Raw genomic sequence first — 20,305 nt, forward strand, 5'->3', positions numbered from 1 at the left:
ATAGGCAGTCTTTACCATCTGAGCCACGAGGGAAGCCGTGTAGTAATCCCCAAAGTTTTTTTTTTTTTTTTTTAATCTCTGGAGCTTATATTCAAGTGAGGAAAAACATGCAAATACAAATGAGATAAGTAGACTGTACAGTATGTTACTAAATGTGAAAGAGAAAAAACCAGGAGACAGGAGTGCTCCAGCAGCTACAATTTTAGATGAGACTCCCTAAAACAGACATTTCAGTGTAGAAATGAGGTTGGGGAAAGCTTGGATATTAAGGCAAGGCAAATAGCCAAGTGCAAAGGTCCTGAGGTCTGACCTGTTCTGGAAAAGGGGAGACTGCCTGGGGCACTGTAAAGACAGCGGGTGGGGGTGATGGCGTGAACTGCTGAGAGTGTGAACCTGTGAAAAGTACTGATTGCGTCTATCTTCTAACTGAAATAGGAATAAACATCAGCCAAAAGTCTGGGAGGAGGAGGTGCTTTAAAGAAAGAGAATGTATGAAATGGTCCATTAGAGAGAAAGTATGAACATACTACTTTTTAAAGTAGAACTGTAACTAACATGCAGCAAACTGCACAATTCAGTAAATTCTGACCTGTCCAAGCAGAATTTCATCAAGACAGCAAACACATCCATCACACACCCATCCTCCCCGCCCCATCTCTTCATGCAGCTTTGAAACCCCTCAAATCCCTCCTTGCCAAACCCCATGCCCGCTGATCTGCTACCTACAGATTTCTGTACTTTTGATTTTCTAGGATTCTATATAAATGAAAGCATACATTTTTTGTCTTTCACTCAGCATAATCATTTTGAGGTGTATCCATGTTGTATACACCAACAGTGAATTGCTTTTTGTTGCTGAGCAATATTTCATTATATGATAATCATTTGTCCACTCACCTATTGATGGGCATTGTTGCCAGCTTTGGGTTACTAATAAATAAAGCTACTATGAACACTCATTTCGTAGAAGTCTTCACATGGACTTTTTCTTTTGGCAAATAACTAGGAGTGTTAAGTACATGTTTTAACCTTTTAAGAACTGCCCGGCTATTTTCCAGTGTTTGTACCACTTTACATTCCCTCCAGCAGAGTCTGAATTCCAATTCCTCCACAACCTCATCACAATGCGGGATGGTGTTTCTAATTTTAGTAACAGATTAGGTATTGTAATGGTGTCTCACTGTGGCTTTAATTTGCACTTTGTTCTTCAGTCACTCAGTTGCGTCTCTGCAGACCCCACGGACTGCAGCCTGCCAGGCTTCCCCATCCTCCACTATCTCCCAGAGTTTGCTCATGTCCATTGAGTCCATGATACTATCTAACCATGCATTTTACTTATGGCTAATTCTGTTGAACATCTCATGTGCTGACTTGTCATCTATATAGCCTCTTTAGTTAAGTATTTTGCCCATTTTTAAAATAGGCAAATACATTTTACTGCTGAGTTGAGAGACTTCTTTACTCCAAATGCACTTTCCTTTATCAGAAATGTTTCACAAATATTTTCTGCCACGCCATGACTTGTCTTCTTGTCCTCTAAACAGTGTATTTCAAAGAGCAGACGTCCTCAACTTTGATAAAGCCCAATTCATCAAATTCTTTGTGCTTTTGGGGTTGTAACCCAAGGATGAAGTTTCCCCTTTGTCTTCTAGAAGTTACACAGTTTAGGGTTTTACATTTAGGACTGAAAAGTTACTGTTTGCAAATGTTGAGACAGGGATCAATTTTTAATCTTGCATCTGGATGTCCAATTACTCTAGCACCACCTGTTCACTTTTGCACCTTTGTCAAAAACCAGCAGACCACGTGTGTAGGTCTATTTCTGGACTCTATTATGTTCCATCACATGTTGGATTTGTGCAGCTGGCAGAAGGGACTGATCAATTTAAACAAAGAACCAATGAGTGAATGAATGGGGCTCCCGGGTATGAAGCATCTTGTCCTAAAGTTACAGAACAAACATGGAGGAGCAGAAAGGCTGGGGCACTGTTACACATATAGGTAAAGGAAGAAATTTCAAAAAGATGATGCTTAGACAACGTACAGTGGGTTACTAGGTGTTGAATATGGACAGCCGCGGTGCCACGTGGGTCTGAGCAGCAGGCGACTGCACGAGGGTGAAAGAGGAGTTGTGGGTGTGTGGGAGCAGGGGTGCTACCTACACGCAACAGAACAAAGGGTGCAGTCAACTTGTCACAGACTTACCCAGGTGGGTCCCCAGGTGTTCCTCCTGGCATTTTATTCACAACTGTAAGAGAACGCTTTGCTCATTTTTTCCTGTTCTTTTCCATTCTAACTGGGCTCCTTGAAGGCAGATCCCCTACTTCATTCTGCTATAGTACTAAGTACAGTGCTGGAAACAAAACAGACACCACAGTAAATGAGGGTGGGCTGGGGGTGAGTGTTACCTCCTCAGACCCTTACGGCACTTGTGATGTGGGTTCCACTTCAACAAGAGTGGCTGCAAGTCGCACAGTGGGGGGAGGGAACTGATGACCACTTACTGAGATTCACCGCACGACATCCTTTGCTGTGAAATTTCAACTTCACAGCTTATACATACCCTGTGGGTCAAATAGCATTTCACCTACCACTACTGCATTTAAAATACAGATACACTTGATTTTTTTTTTTTTTAAATCAGAAAAAAAAAAAACAACCTGAACCTAGAAAAAAAGGAATCTTGTCACAACGGGTACTTTAGTAACCCTCACTGCAGTCCTTTCTTTTTCTCCGATACACATGATCAGTATGTGAGGTGGACTTGACTGGCTTCATTCCATCCAGAAATCTCCACTAAGAGCCCACCTGGGGAAGCTTCATGCTGGGACCTGCAATGAAGGCGCAGAGCTGGGCTTCGCTCTTCCTGGTGAGGATGGTCTGTTAATCACAGTGGAGGGAGAGGCAAGGAGGGAGGGAGGGTGCAACTTCTGCAACTATACTTTTAAATTCACCCTTAAAACAGAATGGAGGGACTATAATCATATGTAATTTGAGTTTTCTCTTCCATAATTATTATATTTTTAACAGTCTGGATTATCTGCCTCTGACAACTAATAATGCACATTTCTGTAATTCTGAAGCAACCATGCCACAAAGCAAAAATAAACGAACCAAAAAGCTAGGCTACAACTAACATTTTTATTCAATTTTGTTCTCTCAACTCAGAAGGCAACAAAGGACCACATAAAAAAGGGAGCACTTTAGAATATGTACACATAAAGTTGGTCTGTGTATCTGTGTTTAGTAGAAAACTGACATCCCAACTACGTAAATGTTCTATTTATTGAGCTTCTACAACAGTCATTTCTAGGCCCTATGGTCATTACATTTTCATTTAAGGTACTAATTTCGTGACTACAAAATGAGGCACTCATACAAAACAGATGGGAATGAAAACAGATGTATCCTATCTTCATGTTGCATTAAATGCCCAAGATATTGTTGGGGATCATCTGAAAGCAGCCCTTATTTACTCATGATGGCTGTTTTTAAAAAATGACAGAGGGCAGTAATGGACGGAAAGGAAAAACATCTGACTGCAGGGCACATTAATGAAGGAGACACAAGGAAGTTAGAGAATCTCCACAAGTGAGGTTGCTCCTAGTACCTCTGTGCTAAGACATTTGTTTTCTTCTTGAAGGCGACTGAACAGGTAACATTCTTAAGGAGTATTTTAAACACAATCATTTAATTTTACAATATAAAAAATTTATCAAAGTAGAGAGCTTAAAATGTTCAGTCCTGAAAATGAGACTAAGTAGCTCACTTGAACATTTTAAAACTGCCAATGTTCTTATGCTGGTGCAACATTCTTCAGAGTAAGTAAATGAGTGAGTAAGGGTGTGTGTGTTTTAAAAAGTCATTAATTCAACCTAAATTCAAGAATTACACTTTAATAGTAGCATTTTGCCAATACAGAAAGGACATACCATCTAGGATCAAATCATCCGAGAAAAAGTTATTCTCTAGTACTTGAATAAGGGAAAGAAAAAACACAAGACAAGAATCCACAGTAATAACAGTTATATTAAATGTTGAAATAAAAATTACTTTTCATTTACATCTGGAATTGAGATGTCCAATCTCCATTGTTTTTCCAGAGAACTAACAGGAAAAAAAATCACCTAAAAACATGGAGCTTTTTTAAGGCTAGCTATACACAAACTTCACATTGGCATTTTTTTCTTCAGCTTTCATCTCAACTATTAGTACTTAATAGTAGTTTAAAAATCAAACATAATTTGCTAATAATGAACAACTGCACACTTCAACTGTGACCATTTGATAACTGGTCATGTAAAACTAACCCCAAATGTTGATTTGTCTTCAATTTATAAACAGGAAAAATAAAGCAAAAGGGTCTTTCCTAATGAACTTCCTTGAAGACAGTTTCAGCCCAATGTAAAATGAAGCAGAGCTAGACTATTTTTTTTTTAATTCTACATGAAAAAGGGTAGCAATACTAGCACTTTCTGAACTAGAAGTTTAAACATTTATAATACTATTAGTTAATAATAAAATCTTGATGCTACCCAAGTAAATAGTATGCCAGCTGATGCTTTCTTCATGAGAGTATTCACCTCATTGAAAACAACAGGACAGAGCACAAATGAAACCCAGGGGAAATCCTTAAGTAAGATAAGGCGAAGTTACCTGCCAGTGAAATGAGGGCAACTTTTTGGCCATTCTTTTTTTTCTTTTTTTACAAAATATCTCTTAAGAGTCATTTAAAATTTGTAGAGTAACAATTTTTATCTATTGTGGTATCTATCTAGATCTCTTTCTGGCAAAACAGATAAACGTGTTCCAATAACTCTGTATCAAGATCTACAAATTCTTGGAAAATTTAAAAAGAAACAAAATTAACATAATCAAAGTTAAATGCCCAATTTGATACTTTTTCCCCCAAAGAGAACAATTTATGTAGACATACACCATAACAAGTGGCATTATGTTTAAAAAAATGCTCCTAATTTTTACAGTAGGACTAAATTTCTAAGTGAGGGTAGGGCTAGCAAAGACCTTATTTCAGATGTGAGAAAGGGCCACTACAAAGTGTGGGAACTGTTAACACTGAGTCCTATGTCAAGCTCTTTCTTCTTTGATACTGAAGTTTTTGAAGTTCTCACTCACCACTTTAGGAAAAACTGCTGAAATATGAAACAATCAGAGCCTGGTGCTTCTGATTTTGGTAGCTTATGTTTGGCTGACTCTCATACTTTAAAAATCCTTGGGTTTAGGCCTATGGGTTTTAATACTATATGGAAACTCTTTTATGGTTTCTTAAGACCTATGCTGACCATTTTCTCAGAACTTCTAAGTTATCATTCATAAAACAAACACTCCCCTTACAATATACCATCACTATCAAACACTGGGATCACCGGCCTGACCATCCCCTCTCTCTCCATTTCTCGCTTGAAGCTTTGGTTATACGGGAAAACCAAGTCTCTAAGTGCTCTGCCTTTTGAGATTTTACAGCACGCTTCCAATGAAATACACTCTGCACTCCTATGTTCAAAGGCCAGCGCGGCCAGCTTCCTCCTGGTCAAATAAAATCAAGTTGGTTTTATTGATAGTTTTATTCTGTAAACAAAAAGCTTCAGAAACTTTGGAGAAAAGCACTGGCCCTAATCCTCACCCAGTGACGTGCTCACCAGCGGGACCTGGGGTTCAGGCCAGTCTCCTCTAATCTAAGCCCACATCTAATGCTGTCAACCTAAGACCACAAACCCCAGCTACACTGGACAGACCTTTCAGTGTGTCCTTATTCCAGGAAGATGCAGGATCACTGGTGATGTTATTTTCTTAAGATTTATGATCTTGAATGACTCCTGGCCACTGCTGCCAAAAGGACAGCTTGTGTGTGGGAAAGGGGAATTGGGAGAAAAACTTCTTTTGGAGTTTTGTTTTTCCTCTTAAGTATAGACATGCCCCTAACAAGCACAAAACCCCAACTCCCGATGCTGATCACTAGGAATATTAAATTATCAAAATTAAAAATAATTTCTTCACCTAGCACAAGATACTATACAATATTACAAACACAGACATATGAAAAAAAATCAGGCAGTAGAAAATGTACAACAGCTTTGGTGTTATACAAAATAACTTCCAAAAACGATTGACAGTGAAGCACAAGTTCATGTTTTCCTACCACAGACACTCCACTGTTGATTTCTGCTTGTTTCCTTTTATGTTCTCGGTAAGGTCTGAACAGCCAAGACACACACAACACACAGTTCACTTAAAATGAACTGCTAGGAACACCAGGACACTGTGCTCCAAAAGACGTCATTCAAAAGTTTTGCCTCTGTACTATAGCTCTGTGGCACATTTCCTGTCAAGATCACAGCAGGTCCAAAATAAAGTGACAACTAGATTTAATAAATTAATATACATTTTGTTTAAAGATGTACAATGCACATTCTGTTTAATCCAGGGCTCTAGGGTATCCAGGAACTTCTATTTACACATGTACAGACCTCGGACAGCAGTGATGTCAGAAGACGCAAGGGCGGCAGAGTCTCGCTGCTGCTCGCTGAGCGCTGAGCACGTAAGTCAGACACCTAACTCAGAAACAACGCTGAGAGATCACCGGGAAATCTCCAGAGAGAGAAGTCCACAAAGAAGGACACGGAAAGGCAAGGGGAAGGTCAAGGGAGTTGAGACAACCACTTTATTCTTGGGACGACTGTGGAGGTGGTGGTGATGTGCCTTGTTTGCCAGATTTCCGTTCATAGTTCACGAGGCGTTGGCCCACAAGGTACCTGGGTTGTAAAAACAGGGTGATTACTCTCTTCTGTCATCTTCCTTACTAAAACATTCTTCCTCGGGGTAGCCAGTGATACACTTTTTAAAATGTAAATCAGATCACTTCACTCCCTCTTAGAACCCTTCAATACTTCGGGAGGTAGAATGGGGGGGCTAGAATGACCACCAGCACAAAAGCAGGCATTTCATAGCAAGCTATGGGGCTTATGGGAGACAGAGATGCACAGGTTAGTGGCCTCAGATGCTGTGCGATGGAGAATACACTCTGGTCCACAGGCCAGAGGCCCTCAGAAACTGAACCCTGGAGGCCAGAGGTAGGTAAGGTCAAGTAAACTTACTCAGGGGATTTATGTCTTACAGATCATATTTTACAAAACAGGTAAGTGGACAGATCTTAAGAAATGGACTGGAAATATCACCAGAAAGCTGGGTAGGAAGGAGAGTCAAACTCTGAAAAGCTCTAGCTCTAAAGAAAAGGAGAAATCAAAGGACAAAGTTTTAAGGGAGGTCAAACAGAGAAGTGAGTGTGTGCAAGGGACTGACAGAAGGTAGGAGCTTATGGTCCAAGAAGGAAGGCTAACTGTCCATAACCTGTGCCATGTGGTGGCAGGGAGGTGACAACAGATGGAGCAGGGCTGCAGAGACGGAGATGAAGTTCCTGCGGTTGGAGTGACAAGGCGGGGGTCCCCTACCAGGGACAGTGTCCCTGTAACAACCGCAGGGGCTGGGGAGGAGGAGCAGGAACGTGCCTCTCTTGGAGGCTGACCCCAGGAGAAGAGTGGGTGCAAAGCTGATGGCAACAAGCTGGGGCAGGGGTCGGGAACAAGTGCACCCGCTTGGAGTCAGCAACACAGATCACGAAGTGCCCAGCAGGACTTTACGTGACTGTGTGAGAGTGGAGAGGGAAGCCAGCCTGTGACAGGGCTCTGGGCACTGCTGCAGCCTACAGCAAGCATGCAAAAGCCTGGGGAATGGAGGCACGTGCTGAGGACTCAGGACCCAGCAGCTTTTCTTTCTCACCATGACTTTCTCCACCCTGACTTTCATTTATCACTCTTCTGCCAACACATATGCTGCATGAGGTACTCTGGCAGTTTATGCCAAGGAGCTTAAAAACATTCCACTAATCCTATGGCTTCTTTGTCATGAGCTCACTGTTTAATCCCTTTTCTTTTTGTCCTCCTGATATTCTTTCTGAAGATAACCATTCCTTATCCCACTATTTCCCAACCAAACAGCATTTTTTAAAACCGTGAGGATTTTTGTAAATATGTCAGACAATGGCAACCTAGACAGGGCACTTCCTGACACATACCTGAAGTTCAAACCATATCAAGATTTCAAGCACAGAGAGAAAAGCAAAGTGAACTTGCCCAGGACCCAAAAAGTAGGGGCAGAAAAAGGAGACTCTGAGCCCGCAGGCAGTCCTGGTACCCTCACCCCCCATGCACACAGGCACACTCGGCGCCTCCCAGGGACCACGCCCTGAGAGACGCTCTGTGGATATACACTGGCAAACAGGATGTGGCCTCCGTGGAGCCTGCAGTTCAATGGCTTCCTGCACGGAGAGACAGAGGGGAATGACAACAGAGTGCGCTGGGCCGCGGGCAGCCCCCAAGGCTATGTCTCCTGTGCGTTACTGGGCTGCCAAGACAGGGGAGGTGAGAAAAACTGACTTTCAGCACTGAAATTGCCCTCCCCCTTCTTTCATGGTTGACAGAACTTACACTCTGACTCCCTAAAAGGTCTAGTGTTTATCAGCATCAGTACATGATTTGGAGAAGCCCTGAACACTCTAGGTTTCACTCTTTAAAAAGTTACTCTTAAGTAAGAGTCCTCAGAGTAACAAGCTGACTGAATAATCTGTTGTCCAAAGCTGGCTCTCACAACTAAACGGGGGCGGCTGCTAACGCAGACACGAAGGCGGCACACGTAAACCGGGACTCTCCCGGGCAGACGAGGACGGAGAGTGACAGACGCTCTTCCTCTGTGAGACACCGTTAAAGCAGAAGAGGACGCCGCCTTCCAGGAGGACACAGAGGGTCAAAGGGCTGTTACCCCCGAAGGTGTTTCTGTCGACTGTCCTCAGTTTCTCGGAGGGCAGGTAGCAGCGTTTCCTCAAAACAGAGGGCGGCACAACACTTTCAAGTAACCTTCACCTCTCCTCTCAGCAACAGGCAGAGTAACCCGCTGGCCTGCGGCTACAGGAAGGGCTTAGGCAGCACTGCTAGCTCCTAGTGTAGGCTTCTGTTTTTTTCTCTTTAGGTTTCTTATTTTTTTATCTTAAACTACTTAATACATTGCCAGACCAAGACATTTGAAAACAGACTAAAAAGTATTTCAAATGGACATTAAAAAAATCTACCTCCCCAAACGAGTTTCAGTCTTTTTCATCTGTCAGTGATAATTCCGTATTTTTAATTGCTTGACCCAAGCCAAGTCCTTAATAACTCTCTTTTTCACTTTCTACACCCAACCTGTTAGCAAATCCTGTTCATTCTACCTCAAGATACATCCAGAATCTGAGCACTTTTCCCTCCTGTGATTTATCACATCAGAAACAATAGTTAAGATATGTGACATTTTAACAAGGGCAGATAGACCAATAAAGTCTGGACTTACTTGTCATTTTTAATATGTTCATAAAGGCGCTTAAACTGGCGGACCTGGAAGGACAAGATTCCCATCAACACCACAACCATCAGCAAAAATGGATAAATGCGCCGATGGACCAAATTTTGCATTTCCGCAGTAACACCTGTAAAACCAAAAAAAAGAACTCAAGTATATATATAGTGTATGCAGAAAGACAGTGAAATGAAAATACATCCTTTCGGAAGGGGAGCTTAATGGAAACTCATCTGTAGGACCTAGAGTGAGGCCAGGAGTGCCTGGGGCCAGCCCTAGCCAGAGGAGGAACCTCGTGAACTACCCCAGGAGCTAGACTGTGCTCTGAAGGCCACAGAGCAACCAAAGAAAGGATGTTCACCAAAAGGTCATGAACAATAAGACTTGTTCTTCTGAAAGGTCATCGTGGCTGCAGCGTGGAGAATGAGTTAGTGGGAGAGGGTTCTGAGCAGGGAAACCCAGAGAGGAGACAGGTGAGGTTGCGGTGACAGCCTCTCTCTGTCTCAACAGGGGGCAGGCACGGGCTCAGAGATGAGAGAACCCAGATCAGCAGGGCCCCGAGGCCAGCTGAGTCTGAAGAGCAAAGAGCCTCAGGTGACATGTAAGACCTTCACGGTCTCTGATTTATGCAACTTGTTGGATGATAATGGGGGTAACTGTGAGCGGGAGCTCAGTAGAAGAAAAAGACCTGGAGGGGAAAACTGTCTATATTATTGAACATGTGCTGGCTTTAAGGTCGTGTGAGGATTGTTCAGCATGTAACTACTAAGATGCTGTTCACATGTTAAAGTGTCACAAATGAGTATTTCCTCTTTGGTTTTTCTTTTATGCTAAAGAAGATTTTTTATGTGTCAATACTTTCTTACCTGCCTAGAGGAAAAAACTGTGACAAAGAGTTTTATTATCCTTATCTTGCCCTGACTAATAAAATCTAAAAAAAACAGTCTTTGAAAATCACTGTTTTAGCTGGATTTATATTTACAATAAAGCATTTGGAGCCAGGTAACCTCATCTTGGAAGGGAGAAGAAGGTACTGATGTGGATAAACCCACCGAGTAAAGGAACGATGCCGGACGCGATGACGTAAGGTACACACAGGGAAAGCAAGAGCACAGAGATCACTGGCGCTGCCAGCTTCCGAACGATGTACTGAAGGTCAATGTTCCGGATGCCATTTGCGTAAACCTGAAACACAGCGGGAGGGGGAGAGCCAAGATACAAGACAAATTCCTCCAGGCTAACAGGGCAAACTCTACTGCAGTCAAGCCACGGGGAGCTAGATCTACCAGCCCAAATGGATTCAAGGTGGCCCTTTTTTTCAGAAGTCAAAGCAAGTTCTGGAACGTAGATGTGGTGTCCACAATTTTTAAAAGAAACGCATTTACTTCCTAACACTTTGTAGTTAACTCTGCTAAGAGATGAAATAGTAGGATCTAATCAAGAATAACAGTTATACTAGCTTTGTGCTATACAACACCAGGTGGCATCCATAACATTAGTTGAAGAGCACATAACTGGAAGTAACTTTATATATAAATTGTGTAAGAGTAAGCCGTGTTATTACTCAATATTACATTCATTTTATCTGAATATAAGAAAACATTATAAACAGGAAGCATGTTTCTAAAAAGATAATTATAAACAAAATTTGAACAAATCAAAACATATTTTATGTAACAATTCAATATGAAAGAATGCTACAGGGAATTTTTTTTTAATTCAAGAATTTCTAAAATATTTCCATCATTTTATCTAGAAAGTTCTACCAAGTAGTACTGCAGAGGAAAGAATGTATGGCAGTGGGGAGATCCTGGGAATAATGGAAAATAAACATGGTGTGCAGAAGGGGACAAAACTGAAGAGCGCTGCGTTTCCCCAACGCTTCAGCCTCTCCTGGCCCATGGTCATACAGTGCGGTGCAACTCACTCCAAGCTCTGGATCCCTCAGACACGGGCTAGAGCATCAGAATGTGAATGACAAACAGCCTCCTCTGACCCCCTCAAAGTCCTTTTAACCAGATGCATTTAAATTAATGCAGCAAGGCATCTCATTGCTTCTTAATCATTTTAAAGACTTAGACACATGGATGAGAAAGAATGCATCAGAGAGAAAACGTCATGAAGATCAACAGTGTTTCACAGCCTCCAGTTGTAACTAGTGCTTAACCTCCAAGAGACTCAGGGTCTCACCTAGAACCTCTGAATTGGACTGGTCTGTACCCCTACAGTGAATGGATGTGCTGCCAGGCACCCCACAATCTGTCTCACTTCAGAATCGGCCCTCTCTTGAGAGACACATGCAAACACATACAATGGCTCTTCCCGGCCCCACAAATCTCCAGGTACAGGAATTTTGGGACTATTTTTTGTGCATACTGAACTGAGAACTATTTCCTATACATCAAAAGGACGTGTACCTTTAGTGCTACAAAACTGTAACATCTTATTAACTTGGTGCTGCCCTAAGGACAAGTAGGTTGTTTGTAAGTACATGTCTAGGAAACTAAACTTAAAAGAAGTACCAAAATTTACTACATTGATTATTTTGGAAGAAGTCTTCCTACAATGAATTCTCCTACTTCCTAGCCTTATTATCAAAGTATGGAAGCACAATCTATCTCTTTCAAGGTTAGCACCACAGTGACCAAATTATCTGATAGTTCCATAACACAAAACTGTCTTAGGTGCTACATAGCCAGAATAACTATTTTTTAAATCTATTCTTTTCCTGCCTTTTTCTTTATTGCCTTGCACAATGACCTCTTTTCTCTACTACAGGTTTACAAACCTGAATCCCTGCTCTTAAAAAAAAAGAAAAGCACGCTTGCTAAATTCTGCCTTTACTTTCGCTCAGGCTTCTAGGTACTTTAAGCTACCAGTTAACTTAGGTAAGGGAAGTTTTAAGAGTAGTTGATGATAAGAGTAAAAAGGGCCTTTTCTCCTTAAAAAAAAAAAAGAAAAGAAAAAATTATATATCCTCATTAAGGAAAATGTAGAAAACTTAAAAGAGAAGTGGGAACGTGGAAAATAAAGGCCCCATGAGTCAAACTTGCTTACCTGCTCAATTACAGTTTTCAGCCACCACTGAGGACCCATCAGTGTTATAGCTGCAATGATTTTGGCATGCAGGACTCCAAGTGCCCAGTCCTAGGGAATAAAAATCATTTAACAGGTTTTGTTTTTAGCAATAAACCCAACGCAGAGGCTATACAATTTTTTTTGCATTATTTACTTCAAAACACAAGTTCTGTTGGATCAGTAACAATTTTATGGAAGAGTAATAAATACACTGGAAGAAAATTCAGGAAAGTTCAATGCTTCTACCAAAACTCATTCTTATTATCTTCCCCCGCCACCAAAAAAATCTACATTATTTTCCCAAGAGAACTAAGAAAAGTGTTTACTTTAGTGGCGATCTCAACAAGCAAATAAATAAAACAGTGCCCTGCTTTTATTTCATCACACCATTCTTGGGCTGCTCTCTTGGTCTGGACAGGGAAGCCCTGTCTGACCTAAACAAGCCATCCCGAGGGCGCAGAGCGCTTTGAGTCGGTGCACTGGCACCTCTGCTGATCTGCTGCTAGCGCCCCCACTGCCACACGGAGGTTCCTGCCCACCCCCACTCTCCACCAGCCGCCAGAGCGACTGCCACTCCCACCACCCAAGGGAGCTCTTAAAAGTGCAAATCAGATCATTTAAAGAGCCTTCCCTGCTTACAACCCTAAATATGGCACACAAAGTCTTTCATAATCTGTTCTCTGTTTATCTTAAAATATCTATGTGTATTTTTTTAAAGTATCACATAACATTTAAATCTATTCTTACATAAAACTGAAACCTTTCAGGGATGGCTGGAGTCCTCTGTGACCACCAGCCCAAATCCTGACCCCCGCCCCAACACCAGCAGTAACCACAGCTAACATCTGCTAATCATCTTCTACATTGGTTTCCCTAGGCACCAACCAATGTCTATACATGTTATGTTCCACAGGAAATACATACTACCTATTTTACATGGATTTTGCTCATACTGTTCTGATTTTCCAGTTTGGTTGGCTGGCTTCCCAAAACATCTTCAAAATGGGGTGGGAGGCTGAGGCATGCACTGAATTCTCGCATAACCTCAAACACCACTCTATCTTGACAGACGAATGACTGAATGACATTTTGTCTGGGTACAGGAAGCATGGTTTTTGTCCCTTTTATCTTAGTGGTCTCCAAACACCTTTCTACCTTCTACAGTTTCAGTGCTACAAAGTCCATTGCCAGTATGGTTCTTTTTGGAGCTTGTGATTTAACTCAGAAATTTTACCAAGATGTACCCAAATATGTGTTTTCCTCATCAATTTCCATTTCACCAAATCTGATAAGCTCCTTCAACCTACAGATTAGTTCTTTTCTTCATTTAAGAATGTCTACTTCTGTTTCAATGTGGCCTCGTATTTTCGCACTGTAGAACCCTTTTTCTGAGTGTATTGTCTCCTGGCTGTATCCTCCACCTCTTCTCCCCTCAATTGCCTGCTCTTCAGTTGTGCACCGTGCATTGGTCTTCCAAGACCTCCAGTCTGAGCCTTAATGGTGTCTGGTCACATTTTTAATTCATTTACTGAATTTGTTTGAAATCCATGCTATAAAACACCATGACAATTTCACTGTTTATGGATGCTGCTGTGTGTGCATTCACACATATCTTAATCACCTGTGTTTTTATCTTCTGTTTGGATGCTCACACTCTGCAAGCAGTTCCCCGTCACTGGGCCTTTTCTTTCTGTGGCTGCTGGACCCCTCCTTACATACAACAGTTGTTACTTTTTTCTGTAGGCTCAGCGTGGCTCAGAGGCTCAGACTGAGAATATCCTACAGGGCTGCAAAAGGATCTTTTAGCTCATTAAGACCTCTGGGGTAGCAAGCCAATGCTTGCGAATGAGAACATGGAGAAAGCCTTTCTGCTTTTTCTCTATCCTTCCAGGCTCCTGGCAGAGAAGCTTCAACCCACCAGCTCAGCTCTCTCGTGGCCTGTGGGAGTCCAGAAGGCACCCAAGTGAAGTTAACGCTCCCCTGGGGAGGAGCACAGGATACCGCGGTTCCAGCTCTTTCAAATCCTCTGCTCTGCAGTTCTTTCCCACAAAACAAAACACACCACACTAGCTCCTCTGCTAGAATTCCAGAAGAGCCCAACCTCCCACAGAACTGCTTAGAGTCAGGGATGAACAAAACCAAGCTGTTGCTTCAAACTTTGGATTTTATCCAGAATATTAAGGATATCATGCTGTCGGCAACTTGTATCTATCCTGTACTCAAAAATGTATCTGAGAGCTAACTATATTAAAACATTCACCAAAACAAAAGCAAAAAATGAAACACACAGCTTGACTTCTTTTTAACTGCTGCACTGAATTCAAAAGGAAAGATATATCAGATTTTATTTAGTCATTTTCTACTGATGGACATCTGGCTTGCTTCTAAGTTTTCTGACATCACAAAAATCACATGATAGCAGAACAACCCTGCTCATGTCTCCTGCACACGTGTAAATATTTCTTTGCAAGACTTCTGAAAAGTGAAACAGATGGGTCACAACATACAAGCGTTCTTGAAACTGAGTAATTTCAACTACTCCGCCAAGGTCGAGAAGTCAGACACCATTAAGACCACCAAGAACACATGTACAGGCGAACAAGCTGCATCACTACTCAATGCGGTGAGGGAGAACAGACAAGTGTGGAGGACTTGGAGCCCTGAGTAAGATGTTAGAAAATATGTTCTCTGGCTTGTGTGAAGTGATTTGAGGAGAATTTAAGGAAGCAGGGCTTTGCTTTATTCCAGATGCTATTTAGAAAAGAAGCCCACCAGGCTCCTCTATCCATGGGCTTCTTCAAGCAAGAATACTGGAGTGGGTTGCTGTGCCCTCCTCCAGGGGATCTTCCCAACGCAGGGACCAAACCCAGATCTCCTGCATTGTAGGCAAATGATTTACTGTCTGAGCCACCAGGGAAGCCCGTTAGAAAAGTCCTGGTAATCTATAATTGCATATTTTAATAAATCTTTCCAGAAGACAGGACAGACTGAGGCTAATAAAACTGCAGCTGGAAACGAAGGGGCAGCCAGGCATGGGCATGTTTGGTCATTTGTGTGGTTTGGACAATGCTCATGCTTTGCATTCAGACATGATTACGGAGGGGCCTTCATTTTGTCATGACCCATCACGGTCACAGAGTGGCAGCATGACGCTGATGTTCCGTCAACTGTTCACATCCAACAGGAGGCAGAGCTCCTGGGCTCGGGCTGTTCTGGTGTTTTTGGTGCAGCATACCACACAACCTCAGGAGGCGCAGGGCATCTGCTGGCCACATCTGCAGTGATCACGTGGGTCAAGGCAGTGTCTGCTGACCCCTCCTCTACAAAGCTGTGTTTCCCTTTCAGGTATCAAGTAATCTGAAAAGTGACACTCTGTCACCATGCAAACGACCACTTCTGCATTGTAGTGGCCTTTAAACATGACCGCAAATTCTTCTCCCATGGAGTGGTTGGGGTCTATGCCCCCTTCCCATAGAATTGAGCCAACCTGTGACTTGCTCGTACCCAGTTAGGAGGCAGTGAAAAGCTATGTGCAGGACTTGTGAGAGGAGGCCACGAAAGCTGATGTAGCTTCTGCCTTGTTGGTTGGGACACTCATTTCCCTGAAATGCAACGGAAGAAGCCCACGTACCTTGAGCTACCAAGCTATAAAAAAGCTCAAATACATCCAGGGGCTCCAAGCAACAGCCCAAATGAGGGGCAACGACCAGTGCCAGCCCTCACACATTGAATGATGACATCTCCAAATGATGTCAGCTAAAGCTGTCAAATCACACTCAGACACTGAGTCTCCTACATGAGACCCCAGAGAACGTGAATCAGATATAAGCAGATTACGCCTTGGCTTAATTTCTGACCCACAGATTCTGTGGACAAAATAAATGATTGTTTTAAGCCAGTAAGCCAGGGCTGTCAGGTAACTTGTTATTGCAGCACAGTAACCAAAGACCGACGCGCATCAACTTTCACCTAATGGGTTCAGTATCCACTGACAATCCCAGGAATCAACTATTTTAGTTATTGCAAAATAATGATTTTCCTAATTAATTCTCTTAATTCCTCTACCTTTCATAGCTCCTATTATTCTGTGAAAAACAGCTTTCCTTCAATCCCTGATACTATTACACTACACTGCAATTCAGCTCCTACAGGAAGGCATCACATACATGTAACATACACGTAACAATTCCCCTTTATTGCTCACCTTCACTCCAGTTCTAACCTACGAACACACCCCATGAGAGTGTCCCCTATGTGTGCTGTCTCACTTCAAGGCCTGCCCATTCGTTCCTTCCTGGAATACACTTCTTTTCTCACCCATTCCTCTGCGCTCTACCACGCTGTCCTGGACATTGTCTCTGCAGAAAACCATATGTGAAACCCCCCCAGCTGGGTGGGCACCTCGCCCCCTAATGCTGTGCTCCTCACGCGTGCCCCACCACAGCACCGTCTACCTATCTTTCCCACCAGCCTGCAAGGTCCCCTGAAGTCCTCGTGTTAGCCTCACTCCCTACACCGCACACGGTTTGGGCATACATTAAAGTACTCGAGGAAGTATGTGCTGCTAAATGAAGTTTACGGAGGTTCTTCATCAGGAAAGCAGACAAAATTTTCATCTCTGGAAAGTTTATTTTTAAAACAAAGCTGAAAAGGCTTTGAATGACTGAAGTCAATATCCACTCTTTCCCTAATCTCTCTTAAAAATCTGAGGTCTATGATGTTAACTTCAGGTGAGAGTGCAACAGAAAAGTTAAATCTCTTTTTCCATGTGTATTTTAAGGCCTTTGCTATGACCTGCATAGTTTCCCTCAGAATGTTCTTTTTAATAAGCCTATATGACTCTTGTGGGGGAAAATGTAATGATTCAAAAATGTAGGTTATAGGAGGAGGAGCCAAGATGGTGGAGGAGTAGGACGGGGAGACCACTTTCTCTCCTACAAATTCATCAAAAGAATATCTGAACGCAGAGCAAACTTCACAAAACAACTTCTGATCGCTAGCTGAGGTCATCAGGCGCCCAGAAAAGCAGCCCATTGTCTTCGAAAGGAGGTAGGACAAAATATAAAAGATAAAAAGTGAGACAAAAGAGCTAAGGACGGAGATCCGTCCCGGGAAGCGAGTCTTTAGAGGACGTTTCCAGACACCGGGAAACCCTCGCACTGGCGGGCCTGGGGGAAGTGTTTGAATCTAGGAGGGCAACCTGACTGGGAGGGAAACAATAAACAAAACCCACAGATTACCTGCCTAAAAGCAACTCTCAGCAGAAAAGTGCCCCAGACATCCGCATCCGCCACCAGCAAGTGGGGGCCGCACGGAGAGGAGCCGGGGGCATTGTTTGGGGCAGGGTCCGGGCCTGAGTGCCCTGAGGACAATCGGAGGGAGCTTTTGTGAGTTGCCAACTTGAACTGTGGGGAGAGCAGGGAAGAGAGAGAAAATTGACCGGCCTGAACACGCTGCCGGCGGAGAGAGTCCGGAGAGGGGCTCGCAGACTGCGGGCCGGCCCGGACCCGCCGGAGGCGGGAGCAGGTCGCTGCGAGACACAGCGCGCAGGCACCCGACCGACGCGGGCGGGGATGGGCTGGGGACGCAGAGAGCAGAAGGCACACACACCCGACTGGCGCCGGCAGAAACCGAGATTGGGACTGTGGAAGGGAGAGGGTGCACCGCACCCGGAGAGAGTGAGCCGGTTAAGCTCCTGGCTGCCTGGACCGCTCTGACGGGGAAGGCACAAGAGTGGACGCAGCCTTTTGTTCCGCGCTTTTGTGGAGCACCCGAGGGCTGGAGCTGCGCGCGGCGCGCTCCATGTGGAGCGGCCGGGATCCTGAGCAGCGCAGACCGAGAAAGCAGCGCCAGCCTCTCCCGGCAGCGCCAGCCCATCCCCGCAGCGTCAGCCCCTCCCAGCAGCGCGACAGAACTAGCTACCTGAATAAGAGTCCACCTCCGCCCGCCTGTGTCAGGGCGGAAATGAGGCTCTGAAGAAACCGGCAAACAGAAGCCAAATAAACAAAGGGAACCGCTTCAGGAGAGAGCGGTGCAACAGATTAAAATCCCTCTAGAAAACACTGATTACACCGGAAGAGGCCTGTAGATATCGAGAAGTGTAAGCTGGAACGAGGAGATATCTGAAACTGAGCCGAACCGACACTGACCGCAACAGCTCCAGAGAAATTCCTAGATATATTTTTATTTTTTTTTTAATAAGAAAAAAAAATTTTTTTTTTAATTTTTTCTTTTTTATTTTTTTTTCTCTTTTATTTTCCTTTAAAATTCCCTATTACTCCCCCATCATTCCTTAACTTTCATTTTCATAGATTTTTACGATTTTTTTAATTAGGGAAAATTCTTTTTTTTTTTCTTTCTTCTTTTCTCCTTTTTCTCTTCTATTTTCTATTTTTCTTTTTCTCTTATTTCTTTTAAAGTCCTCTAGTACTCCTCTACTACTCCTTAATTTTCATTTTCAATACACTATAACCTTACCGAAAAAAAAAAAAAAGAGAAGCCCTATTTTTTAAACTGAACTTCATATATATTGTTAAAAATTCTTTTGTGTGTGTTTTGGTTTTTGTTTTTAATATAGTATTTTTAAGAGTCTAATCTCTACTCTAGATTTTTAATTTTTGTTTTTCAATATATGATATAAATTGTGAACATTTAAGAATCCAATATTCAGTTCCCATTTTTATTCAGGAGTGTGTTGATTATTCTCTCCCAATCTTGACTCTCTGTTTTCTACCTCAGAACACCTCTATTTCCTCCTTTCTCCTTTTCTTCCCAATCCAATTCTGTGAATCTTGGTGGGTGTCTGGGCTACGGAGAACATTCTGGGAACAGACAACTGCGTAGATCTGTCTCTCTCCTCTTGAGTCCCCCTTTTTCTCCTCCTGCTCAACACTATCTCCCTCCTCCCTCTCCTCTTCTTCATGTAACTCTGTGAACCTCTCTGGGTGTCCGGGGGAGAATCTTTTCGCCATTAACCTAGAAGTTTTATTATCAGTGCTGTGTAGTTGGAGAAGTCCTGAGACTACAGGAAGAATAAAACTGAAATCCAGAGGCAGGAGACTTAAACTCAAAACCTGAGAACACCAGAAAACTCCTGACTACATGGAACTTTAAGTAATAAGTGACCGTCCAAAAGCCTCCATACCTACACTTGAAACCAACCACCACCCAAGAGCCAATAAGTTTTAGAGCAAGAATACCAAGCAAATTCTCCAGCAACGCAGGAACATAGCCCTAAACGTCAACATACAGGCTGCCCAAGGTGACACCTAACACATAGACCCATCTCAAAACTCATTACTGAGCACTCCATTGCTCTCCAGAGAGAAGAAATCAAGTTCCACGCCCCAGAACACCAACGCAAACTTTCCTAACCAGGAAACCTTGACAAGCCAATCTTCTAACCCCACCTACTGGGAAAAACCTCCACAATAAAAAGGAACCACAGACCTCCAGAATACAAAAAGCCCAGTCCAGACACAGCAATCTAAACAAGATGAAAAGGCAGAGAAATACCCAACAGGTAAAGGAACATGAAAAATGCCCACCAAGTCAAGCAAAAGAGGAGGAGATAGGGAATATACCTGAAAAAGAATTTAGAATAATGATAATAAAAATGATCCAAAATCTTGAAAACAAAATGGAGTTACAGATAAATAGCCTGGAGACAAAGATTGAAAAGATGCAAGAAATGTTTAATAAAGACCTAGAAGAAATAAAAAAGAGTCAATTAAAAATGAATAATGCCTGCCTGAGCTTAATGCTGTTCCCAACAAAGGACTAAGAAGCTACCAAAGCTGCTATTTGGGGGATGGAAACTGGT

At 42.9% G+C, this 20,305-nt stretch overlaps 1 protein-coding gene across 1 annotated transcript in view; it reads right to left on the reverse strand.

Moving 5' to 3' along the window:
- Positions 1-3,122: 3,122 nt before the first annotated feature.
- Positions 3,123-20,305, reverse strand: part of MARCHF6 (membrane associated ring-CH-type finger 6) — an 82,533-nt gene continuing 65,350 nt past the window's right edge. Inside the window, exons 23-26 of the mRNA XM_043887936.1 lie at positions 12,463-12,552; positions 10,458-10,590; positions 9,400-9,535; positions 3,123-6,773 (exon numbers count right to left, since the gene is read on the reverse strand). Of these exons, the coding sequence (XP_043743871.1) occupies positions 6,683-6,773; positions 9,400-9,535; positions 10,458-10,590; positions 12,463-12,552 (450 nt within the window). The 3' untranslated portion in view covers positions 3,123-6,682. The remainder of the gene's footprint in view (positions 6,774-9,399; positions 9,536-10,457; positions 10,591-12,462; positions 12,553-20,305) is intronic.

This window comes from Cervus elaphus, chromosome 25 (assembly GCF_910594005.1).
Source record: "Cervus elaphus chromosome 25, mCerEla1.1, whole genome shotgun sequence".
NCBI lineage: Eukaryota > Metazoa > Chordata > Mammalia > Artiodactyla > Cervidae > Cervus > Cervus elaphus.